This window comes from Tripterygium wilfordii, chromosome 13, assembly GCF_013401445.1.
Source record: "Tripterygium wilfordii isolate XIE 37 chromosome 13, ASM1340144v1, whole genome shotgun sequence".
NCBI lineage: Eukaryota > Viridiplantae > Streptophyta > Magnoliopsida > Celastrales > Celastraceae > Tripterygium > Tripterygium wilfordii.
In genome coordinates, this window is record NC_052244.1 from 10847408 (window position 1) to 10859673 (window position 12266).

Sequence of the window (12266 nt, forward strand, 5' to 3'; positions counted from 1 at the left end):
GACAAAAAAATGTCATTTCATAGAGTAGGTAATTTCAAAGAGTAGGGACCCTAAAGACAAAAAAAACCTCAGAATAAGATGTAGTGTATGTACTATGTCGTGGGTGGGACAAAAAAATGTCATTTCATAAAGTATGTCATTTCATAGAGTACGGGTGAAACAAGTAAAGTAGTAGGTGAGAATAGTCTCGCCATTTAATTTTCTTCTCTTTTCTCTCCATCTATAATAATATCCTCTCAATTTGTAAACCCATCAGCTCTTGCAATGGCTGCGTTTTTCTCCAAACCATGGATCCACGATGTGTTCTTGAGCTTTAGTACCGACACTGGCAACAACTTCACCGCCCACCTCCTTTATGCGCTAAAAAAGGCCGGTATCAATTCCTTGGGGAATGACGGCGAGAACTATGGAAGTGATGACTTGGCCCTTGCAATTCAAAATTCAAGAATTTCAATCATTGTTTTCTCCAAAAACTATGCTGCGTCAAGGTGGTGTCTTGAACAGTTAGTGAAGATCATGGAATGTCGAAAGACGATTAGGCGGTTGGTTCTGCCGATATTCTACGATGTGGATCCTTCCGATGTTCGGAAACAAAATGGGGTTTATGCAGAAGCTTTTACAAAGTACGAACAGCTTTTCGTGCCGGAGAAGATGATGGAGTGGAGGGCGGCATTGACTGATGCAGCCAATTTATCTGGGTGGGATCTAAGGAATACTGCAGATGGGTAATTCACTACTTCCTTTTCTCACTTTTATTCAAATTTTTTTATTCCTTACCATTGGAGATGATGCTAATATTATAAAACATTATCCGTTGAGAACTCACATTTTTTGTTCTTTACTTGTACTCGTGATGCACACATGGCTATGACCAATATGTTTGCGTCACGCAGTAAGATGTAGTGAAACTAAGCAACTGATTTGGTTTTGTCAAAGTAAAATTGAGCCGAATACATATATACTTAAGAGTTAAGCTTCTGCATCTCAACTGTGAGAATATTGATGTTTCTTCCATGAGTTGATAAATAACCTTCTCATAATCCAAAATAGCTCTATGTTATTTCAATGACCACGGTATTCCCGGAGCTCGTAAAATTTAGGGATGATGACACTCTCTACAGCCCAACTATACATGTTCATCAGATGCAAAATCACGCAAGTAATTGTTGGATATCTTCATAGTATAATGGAACAAGTTGAAAATGCCTAGTCAACACTATAACATATAATATATTTATATGTGTATTATATGTTTGAATTTCAAAGTTAATATATATATTAATAATATAATAATGTGTCGTGAAAATAGATGAAACACTCGTTTTACTTTTATATGCAAACCTTTAATTTTATAATCAACACCAAATAATCACACATAAGACAAAACACTTGTTTTATACAAATGATCCAATAAATCATATAAATATATAACACAATTATTTTGTATTTAAACAATCATACGAACCAATAGAAAACACTCTCAGACCATATGATAGAATAGAATTTTGGCAGAGCAACTAAGGAGAAGAAATTCATGTTTCTAAAGGAAGCTGCAGGAGAAGAAATTCGTGTTTCTAAAGGGAGTTGCAAGTCTCCTTGTATAGGAGCTGGAGCAACCACTTGCCCAGAAAAATCAGAGAGTGGTTACTGATTTTCTAGGCACACATCTTGACTAGGAACTGTCCACTGATATGGTGGGCATGACACTTGACCCAGTTGCAGCCCATTATTGGCTGTTGGGCTTCTCTTTTATGGACTAGAGACTATGTCTCTTGTCCACAAAATAGAATTTTGGCAGAGCAATTGAGGAGAAGAAATTCGTGTTTCTAAAGGGAGCTGCAGGTCTCCTTGTATACCACTTTCTCAAAAAAATCAAAGAGTGGTTGTTGATTTTCTAGGCACACATCTTGACAAGGAACTGCCCACTGATATAGTGGGCATGATCCTTGACCCAGCTGTAGCCCATTATTTTCGGGTCTAACTACAAACTAAGTCTCCTGTCCACATAATAGAATTTTGGTAGCGCAACTGAGAAGAAGAAATTTGTGTTTCTAAAGGGAGCTACAGGTCTCATTGTATAGGAGTTGGAGCAATCACCTGCCCATGAAATCAGCAGCAGACAACTGAGGAGAAGAAATTCGTGTTTCTAAAGGGAGTTGTAGGTCTCATTGTATAGGAGCTGGAGCAACCACTTGCCCATGAAATCAGTAGCCCAAAAAAATCTGAGAGTGGTTGCTGAATTTCTGGGCACACATCTTGACCAGGAATTGCCCACTGATATGGTGGGCATGATCCTTGACCCAGCTACAGCCCATTATTTTCGGGTCTGACTAGGGACTAAGGCTCCTGTTTATAGACTAGAGATTAAGTCTCCTGTCCATGAGCCCGACCCACTCGCCTCGCCACACCACGCGACGCGTTGACCGATCGGCCGGCCGACGGGCATGTGTGTTTTCAAACCCAAGCCCATAATTGAGAGCCTCTCCCTTCTACAAAAGCTTGGGTACCCTTGGGCCCAATGCTTTCATACAAACATTAGGCTTATAAGCACAACATCCACATTGTATTTCTCCAATGTGGAATTCTCATACACACACTTATTGCACTTTGTTCCTCATGATTAATATCGCTATTTTGGAGTCAATTTCCATTCAACCGAAAATGGTTTTAGACTATATTAAACTCCAAACTCTTCTCTTTATATTGAAGATTAAGACCCATCAATTATTATTCAATGACTCTCATTAATTAGTCATTAAATTTAGGTCAAACTATGGCTGACCCCCATTTTTTCAACAGTAACGTAGTCTGTGACCTCGTGGAACGTATATTTTATTGAATTTCCTATAATTGCCAACATTAGATGATAATGAATGTTGTGTACCCTTATTATTATTATTATTATTATTATTATATAGAGAGAGACATATATATTCAACCTCTTTTCATTGTTAGCAGCCACGAAGCAAAATTTATCAAGATAATCGTTGGAGAGATTATGAGAGAAGTTAATTGCACTTACTTACATGTGGCCACCTACCCAGTTGGAATAGATTCACGAGTGCAGGATATAAATCTATTGTTGAATGTTGGATCAGATGATGTTCGCATGGTGGGAATCTGCGGAATGGGTGGAATTGGTAAAACAACCATTGCCAAGGCTGTTTACAATCAATTGTTTCATAATTTTGAGGGGAAAAGTTTCCTTGCAAATGTTAGGGAAACAGCTAAGCAGCCAAATTGGCAAATACGTCTGCAGAAAAACCTACTTTCTGATATCCTGAAAGATGGCAAGATGAAAATCCACAGTGTTGATATGGTGAAGGAAATACTCTCTCAAAGAAGGGTCCTTGTAATTCTTGATGATGTAGACCGATTGGACCAACTGAATGCAGTAGCTAGAAATCGTGATTGGTTTGGTCCGGGGAGTAGGGTCATCATCACAAGTAGAGATGAACAATTGTTAAAGAATATGAAAATGGATAAAGTATACATGGCAAAAGAATTGGATGACGATGAATCTATTGAGCTCTTTAGCTGGCATGCCTTTAGGAAAAGTGCCCCTGTCCGAGATTATGTTGAATTATCGAGAGGTGTAGTCAATCATTCAGGAGGACTGCCGCTAGCTCTTGAAGTTCTTGGGTCATTTTTGTTTGGTAGTACAGTAGTCAAATGGAGAAGCGCTTTAGAAAGGTTGAGAAGAATTCCTCACAGCCAAATTCAGGATAAACTTAGAGTAAGTTATGATGGCCTGAGCAGTGACAAAGAGAAGGATATGTTCCTTGATATAGCTTGTTTCTTTATCGGAATGAACAAATACTATGTTGTTCAAATTTTAGATGGCTGTGGCTTCTTTGCAGAAAGTGGAATAAGCCTTCTTATGCAGCGGTGCCTTGTGACAGTTAATGAGGATAACAAGTTAGTGATGCATGATTTGCTTCGAGATATGGGGAGAGATATTGTTCGTGAATCATCACCGAAGGACCCTGGAAGACGTACCCGATTGTGGCTTCATGAAGAAGTTTTTGGCGTCTTGGTTAAACACAGCGTGAGAACAATCTCCCAACACACCAAAATGTATTTGTAATGTCTTACATATATGTTAAATAGGTAGTTAATACATTTTTAGTCCTATATTGAAGGATATGTAGATGATGAATATGCTTATTTTACATATTCAAGCACTTCTTGAATTGCAGCAATTACCCTGTTTCTTACTTAGTGCTCTTTGTCAACAGGGAACAGAATCTATTGAAGGGCTAATCCTAAAATTTCGAGGTCGACTGATGTTAAGTTAGATACAAAAGCATTTTCCATGATGCAGAGACTAAGACTGCTTCGACTGACTGATGTACAATTCAGTGGAGGCTGTGAGAATTTTTCCAACGAGTTGAGATGGCTCTGTTGGCGTGGGTTTCCGTGGAAGTTCATTCCAAACAACTTTTATCTGGAAAACCTTGTTGCAATGGACATGCGCTACAGCAATTTAAGGCGAGTTTGGAATGATTGCAAGGTATGATATAACCATCAAGTCCAAAACAAGGTTTTCTAAGAATTTGGTTGTGCCAGAGACTGATATCTTTTATTCCTTCTTTTGTCTTTGCTTCTTGATGTGTTGATTACCAGTTTCTCGGGAAGTTGAAGTTCCTCAATATGAGTCACTCACAGTTCCTCACGCATACACCTGACTTCTCAAAACTCCCCAATCTCGAGATGTTAATACTAAAAGACTGCAAAAGTTTGGTCAAGATTCACCAAGCCATTGGACAACTTGATAAACTTGTGCTAGTAAACTTGAAGGATTGCAAGCAACTTAAGAATCTTCCGGGAAGCTTCTCTAAGCTGAAGTCCCTGCAAACTCTCATTCTTTCTGGCTGCTCAAGGTTTAACAAATTGCCTGAAGACTTGGGGGACTTAGAATCATTGATATCCCTTATTGCAGATGACACTGCTATAGCACAAGTACCACTTTCCATAGTAAGATTGAAGAACCTCCAAAAATTATCTCTTCGTGGCTGTAAGGAATCTCCAATTAATTCATTGTTTTCTCTCTTGTGGTCTTGTGCTTCATCAAGAAAAAATCCTACCCCCACCAACCTCTTGCCTGCTTCATTGCATGGCCTAAGCTCGCTAAGAGAATTGTCACTCGTAGACTGTAATCTATCGAATGACGCACTCCCAAAAGATATCGGGACTCTTCCCTTCCTTGAGCATTTGAATTTGGGAAGCAATTGTTTTCAGTATCTACCGGACAGCCTTAGTGGCCTTGCTAATCTTAAAACCTTGGTTCTATACAATTGCGATAGGCTTGAGTCAATTCCTGATGTACCAGCAGGTTTGACAACTTTGTATGCAACACAGTGCACGTCATTGGAAAGAACACAATACCTGTCGAAATGCTCAAGTTTGTCCTTGCTGAATCTTTCTTACTGCGACAACCTCGTCGAGCCTCCATTCCAGGATCAGTTGAAGTGTCTTTCATTCGTTTACATGGAAGAGTGCAATACTTTTAAGGAGAGCGTCCGACAGGTCCTGTCTCTCCACATATTTATACGTTTGTATCTACTTTTTGAACATGTTTCATGCTTGTACCTTTTTTTTTGTTTTGTTACCAAGGTGAATAAAAAATCCAAAATGGTTTGCAGGCCGTATTGCCTTCTTCTATTGGTTACGTTTGTCTTCCAGGGAGTGAGATACCGGATCGGTACAGCTATGTGCATGAGGGTCCTTCAGTGTCTTTTCAGATTCCCAAATTCGTTGATAAATCGAAAGGTTTCACTGTTTGCGCTGTTTATTCATCTAATCTAGACAATATGGTGTCTCCTGGTGGGTATCTGACACTTTTTAATCATACCAAATGTGTCCGAAAAGGGGAGAATATTGCATTTGCTGGTCATAGCGTCTCTGTAGATCACCTGTGGCAACGCCGTTGTTCAAGTCAGTGGTTGGATTTGGATTTGGATTGTGAGGATGAAGTGGAGGTTTTCCTACATGTGAGTGACAAATTTACCATAAAGAAGATTGGTGTCGGCTTAGCATATGAGAAGGACGTGATTATTACTGACAATGAAGATGAAGTAAACGACGATGCAGGTGCAGGTGCAGGTGTTACGGACAAGAGAAGGCGCGATGGGGATGGGGATGGGGATGGGGATGAAGCTGGACCTAGCCATGGCTGGTCTAAAAGGTTAAAGTATGAAGCTAATGTTGGAAATGAGCAGCATTGATGATAAAGAAAGCATCATGCATGGCTTTGTTACATATTGAGGTTCTAATCAGTGTATGATGATTTGGATTGGACCTTGTTAAGATTTCATGCAAGGAGATGACTGAAGTTTATTGAGATGGTTCTCCCATGGTTATCTTCTCCTTACTGAAGTTAGTTAGTTTACCATGGTTATCATTCAAGTGGTCAAAGTTATCTCTTGGTCAACTTTAGCAAAACACACCGTTTAATTATATAATTCAAATCATATTTTTATTTTATTTATTTTATTATACAACAGTTGCTTTACAGACTACTATATTGTCAGTAATATATCATCTTCTTGTACAGTTTTAACTTCTCTGCTCTTCTTCTGCTTCTTCTCCTCCCTATGCTTCTTTCTTGCTCTTCTCATCTTCATCTATGCTGATTAATTCCCTGCAAAGCACATTCAAAGGTCAACAAATTAAAATATAATATTTGACTGCTTAAATTATTTTTTTAACTCATAATAATATCATATAAGTTTGTCAATTCGACATCCATATGGGCCTAAATCAGAGCCATTAGTCACGCGTGCACAAACATTTCTACCTGACGACACAATAAATTGATTAGTAGACTTTATAATTTTCTATTTTAACTAAATTGAAAATATATTTGCATTAATAATTAAGAAATATGAATGCAATTAACCACAACAAACAATAATTTATTTTTTAATAAATTAATTAATCATAAATTATAAAATATTAGAAAGAATGTTATAAATTACATTAGAATAAATATTATACAAATTAACACTTAACAATTGAACTTGCTCTAATGTTGTTTTCTTTATCTAAATACTAAATTGTACGTCATCTCACCTCATTACAACGTTTTTAGTTACATTATGTCACAGTAATTCACCTCATTTTACATTAATTTTGGAATTTATCTTACCTCGTTAGAAGAGATCAAAACTCAATACACTCGCAAACGTACCCCATATTAGACAAAATTGCACTTAATAGTTGAACTCACCCAATCATAGTTTTGTACACGTCAAATGCTAAACTGCACATCACCTCATCTCACCACTGTTTTGTACACGTTAAACGCAACTCGCTTCACTTTGCCGTAGTTTTGGAAGTAATCTCATCTCACCACAGGAGGTCAAAACACAATTGATTCTCAAACGGATGGGCTCCGACTCTATCTGTTATGATTTCTGATCTGATTCTGTATGACAGTCCCTTTCGATCTGCATCTCTTGCGTACTTGAGCCCTATATGTACTTGTTCCCTTGGTTTACTTGGACTCTATTTGTCTTAGTTGGCCCATTTGTATTGCTTTAATCGCGATCATTCACAAGGTCTTGTGACTCACTCCTCATATATAGTAGATTCGGCAATTCCCAGACCATCCTCAGCTAGATGGATCACTGTCCAACTCCAATGAGCCCTGCACAACATGTGCAGGTACTTTTTCTAATCTTAATTTGGAATATTAATATTTTGTATTAAATATATGATATTAGAAGCTCTATTTAACCATAGTTAGGATTTTGTGTATGGCCACTTGGCCCTTGATGGTATGCTGGATTTCTCTATCTATTATTTATATAATAGGGTTATGCCCGCGCTTCGCGGGAGGTGTTATTTACTCGTTGAAATCAAAAGAAAAACTAAAGCAATCTTTTTGTCCTTGATGGTTCCCTATCAAATCCATCTTTGTATTTGGTATCGGAAGCACTACATGTTCATAACTTTGATGTCCATAAGTGTCCATAATTCAGGTGGCATGAGGAGAAGTGTGGGAGACCATCTAATACAAAATGGTCCCCCACATTTCTCCTCATGCCACCTAGATTATAGACACTTATGGACACCAAAATTATGGACATATATCATTTTGGATTTGCGTATTGGGTTATTGACATCTTTGTATTTGGTATTGGGTTATTTGTTTGAATGATCGCTTAGTTACCCTCTCGCACTCCAGTCCTAATCCATAAAAATTTCTCAAAAATTATAAGCTTTTGAAATATACAAAAATAGAAAGATAAATAGTCATATCTCAAATTGTATTCTTATTCAACGGATGTCCATTTTAAAACAGTAATATTGGCTGGTAAATGTTACTGCTTTAAAACGGTAACATTGGTCTGTTAATGTTACTGTTTTGAAAAAACTTCAAATTCGGCCGATTTCGGTGGCGATTTGTTATACCACCACCACCATCGTTGGACTCCCTTCATAGAGACGCACAATGCCCAATCACATCTGGACCAAAACGACCACCAAAAAAAGAGATGAGAGGGAAAGAGAAAGATGTAGTAATAAGAGAGAGATGTAGTAGGAAAGAGAGAGAGGGAGATGTAGTAGGAGAGAGAAAGATGCAGTGACGAGAGAGATGCAGTAGAGAGAGAAAATGTAGTGAGATGAGAGAAATGTAGCATAGAAGAAAGTGACAAGAGAGATAAATCATATTAGATCTAAATTTTTTTGAAAAAATGACAAAAAATGAATTAAATAAAATTTAAATAATTGAAATAATTATAAATAATAGAAATGGAATTATGAGGAATAAAGTTTTTTTGGGTGAACTTAGATGTCCAAGAGTTTTAAAGTGGTATTAATATGCCATTTTCCATAACAAAAAATATAATTGATATAAATGAACAATAAAAAAAATAGGGAGAACACGACATATAAATGTTTTAATCACTTTAGAATCCTTTTGGCTAAATTTTCATTAATACGTGTTTAATTTACAATAAATACTCTATTTACACATAAATACAAAACAAACTTAACCTCATCTCAAATAACTACCAATTGATATGATAACAATTCAACATAATTTTAATTTGATTGTTATCTTATCTCTAAACTTTGATTGAAATGTTTGTGGCCAATGGAGATTATCCGATAAACATTTATAAACATTTATGATTGGTTTACTTTTCTTTAATCTGTAATTGATAGCTAAGGGTTTTTTGGCTTCAATCTCAAAGTAACAACTAGAAAGAAAAAAAAAATGTCAATGGAAGGGAGATTCTAAGTGTATGTATCTAATGGAAATGTATCGGCTTAATACAATTTTTAGTTATTAAAAGATAGGTCTTGTTTCAACTCAAAAGTAAGAAGGTGGGTTGAGAATTGGAATTTAAATCCATTTTAATTTTGGATTGGGTTTTGTGTTGTCGAACCAAGCCCGTTAGCCATCCACGTGGCTTGGAATATTCTTTCATTCATCGTCATCTAGGCCTACCTAACATGGCTAGTTGACCTTGGTCAATAGGCCGTCTACACCGCCATAGAATGTCTTCTAATGCCACTAGAGTTCTTGCTAATCCCCTACAAACATAATATTTATGTTAATATATGATATATGAACAAGATTTATCATGGAATTAAGACGCCTACCGTCCTGATAAAACCCCACATGATTTGAAGAGTGGAAACTCCTCTTTAACTTTTTGAAACGGAAATGGAATATGAACCCTAGTCACACCATCCTTATCACTCCAATTAGTGGCTTAGGTGTAATTTCTCTTAACTTGTACGTTAAAAACTGATGTATATCTTAATTACTCAAATTATATATTTTTTTCAAAATAACATAATATTTATTATCTGACATTTATAGTGTCATAATTTTATTTTACTGATATCATATTTTATTGACATTGTTCATATGTATGACCTCTCTCAATCCAACATTTTTATATTATAACTAAACATCTCATTAATCCATCAGGGAAAGCAAAAAGTAACGAAAATATGCGTTAACATGATTCTAATTAATTGAAAGAAATTTCTTACATTCATAAATTTGTGTTTTTTTTTTTCTGGTAACTATCTGACTTGAAGGAGAGTGACTGTGAGATAGCAGCACCAACCAATGATGGTATACGTCCCTGAAACAGAGCATCAAATTGAGCCTGCATTTGGGCTTCAAGTTCAGTCTACATTCATGCTTCATTCTCAGCTTAGTCCCTTTCAAGCACTTCATCGCAGTATTGATACGTACTTCTTCCCTTGAAGTGGTGATCATAACCTTAATTACTTCAACTTCCTCATGCAAACCATCATGTGGTGTACCTCTTTTACTTGGTGGCTTCTTAATTGCCTGCACATTTTCCGCATAAGTATCCCAATTGCTAACCAAGAACTTCTAATAGAACATACTCACACTCATTTTCCAGTCGCCTTCCATCTTAGAAATAAACATTATTTTCAATACCAAAAGCATGTCATTGCCGCTTTAAAAAAATTGGGTTGACAGAACATACACCTCAAGTATGTGATTTGAAGAGAACTTATATATGAAAGGATTTTGTAGAAACCTGTATGAAGGTTTCATGTGCCAATAAATCTCGGTGGAGATGATTTATTATTGCCTTATGAATCAATTTAGGAGTTTTTATCCATAAGGACAAAACTTAAAAGTTGTATTCCAACAACAAGGACAATCTAAAAAACACTTTAAAAAAAAAGACGAAGTATAACAACTTACCAAAATACTCTCCCTCCTTCTTCTTCCTCCTCCTTTCTTTTTATTCCTCTTTCTTCTTTCTTGCGCCACCATATCGGAAGTTGGTAGTCCGACCATCATTTTCGATGAACGAACTACTGAAATGAAGCGCTAGGTCAACCCGATCAAAGCCCAGTCATCACCAACAGTAGAAAATCACTCGAGTCGCCGACAAAGCTTTGTGAAATCACGGTCACCATTTGAAAAAGAACTAGAGATGACCAATACGGCCAGCGCCGGCGACCATCAACACCTTCAATCAACTCCACAAACCAAGGCACATCACCTTTGAGGTTTTATTGCTTTTTCGAACTTTTTTTTGCCATCTGAAATCGGATATGAATCTGTAGATATTATATCTGTTTCGTATATGATATTATATCTGTTTTGTATCTGTCAATATTATATATATTTTGTATCTGTCAATATTCTTCTAAATCGAATATGAATATGCAGATATTATAACTGTTTTGGATCTGTTATGATATGTTATCGATTTTGGTCATTTTGAAACTTCAAAAAGATAACATTTCATTAAAGACAGATAACATTTGAACAAAACAGATAACATTATGACAGATATCAAATTAATCGAAAGAAATAACATATCATCTACAGTCTGTAGATCTCACATCAGAACAAAAAAACCATGAAAATCACCACAGAAACTGCCGAAAATAATGATGTGATGACAGATCGAAGGAAAACAACAAGATCTACAAGTCTCGTGGCGAGTATGAGTAGATCTAGTTCGAACACAACAATCCGGTTGAAAAATCACTAAAAAATGTCATAGAACTATCAAATAAGCCACGAGGGGCGGAAACAAAGCTTCTGGCAACGTAGACAAAGCTTCCAGCGGAGATCCAAGATGAATCATGTATAGGAGGCATGTGCCATGTTTGAGGATGAAGATAATGGTATTTTAGACAATAAAACCATATATTTTGACTTTTTGTCTTTCTTGGAATATTAGCTCAAACTATATGCACTTTATGGAATAAGACCTATATGGACTTTATGGAATAAGACTTTTAAGAGTGTCCTTATTGGAACAAAACTTTCCAATGAGGGACTTATCCTTAATTTTCCCATCAATTTATCAAAGAGAGATAATTAAACAAAAACCAATTCTCTTCGAACAACCTATTGAAATTGGCAATTCAAATGTAGGAAAAGCAGTGGACAGAGTCATATAAGTTACCCACAACCATACACATCGGGCTAATCTAAGAATATGGAGGAGCTACAAAAACAAACATTTCCACACACAGCAAGATCATATGATCTCTTTGAAAACAAACTTTGAACTGAAGCAGTGAACGAACTCACATATAATTTCTTTTTTCAAAACATACAAATTGAGACCTCACCCAAAAAAAAATGGCACTATTCTCTTCCAAAAACAGGCACATCCACATAAAATTTATATAACCCAAAATGTGACACATGAAGACATATATGCATGAAATGTATATGGACTGACTATGGTGTATGGTTGCAGCTGAAATTTAATTGAAAATGCTTCTAGAAGGCC

The 12266-nt window shown here is 36.4% G+C and overlaps 1 protein-coding gene across 1 annotated transcript; it reads left to right on the forward strand.

Moving 5' to 3' along the window:
* Positions 1-248: 248 nt before the first annotated feature.
* On the forward strand, positions 249-6227 carry LOC120012567 (disease resistance protein RUN1-like). Its single transcript, XM_038864010.1, has 5 exons — positions 249-725; positions 2959-4048; positions 4295-4513; positions 4627-5616; positions 5745-6227. The coding sequence occupies exons 1-5, from the start codon at positions 265-267 to the stop codon at positions 6225-6227; spliced, it is 3243 nt and encodes a 1080-aa protein (XP_038719938.1). The 5' UTR covers positions 249-264.
* The last annotated feature ends 6039 nt before the right edge of the window (positions 6228-12266 follow it).

What these genes read in the sequence shown, in the direction of transcription:
- LOC120012567 (XM_038864010.1), top strand. Translation starts at nt 265, where the DNA reads ATGGCTGCGTTTTTCTCCAAACCATGGATCCACGATGTGTTCTTGAGC. An exon ending in CTAAGGAATACTGCAGATGG is followed by an intron (nt 726 to 2,958) that starts GTAATTCACTAC and finishes CATTGTTAGCAG; the next exon opens with CCACGAAGCAAAATTTATCA. An exon ending in TTTTTTGTTTTGTTACCAAG is followed by an intron (nt 5,617 to 5,744) that starts GTGAATAAAAAA and finishes GTGTCTTTTCAG; the next exon opens with ATTCCCAAATTCGTTGATAA.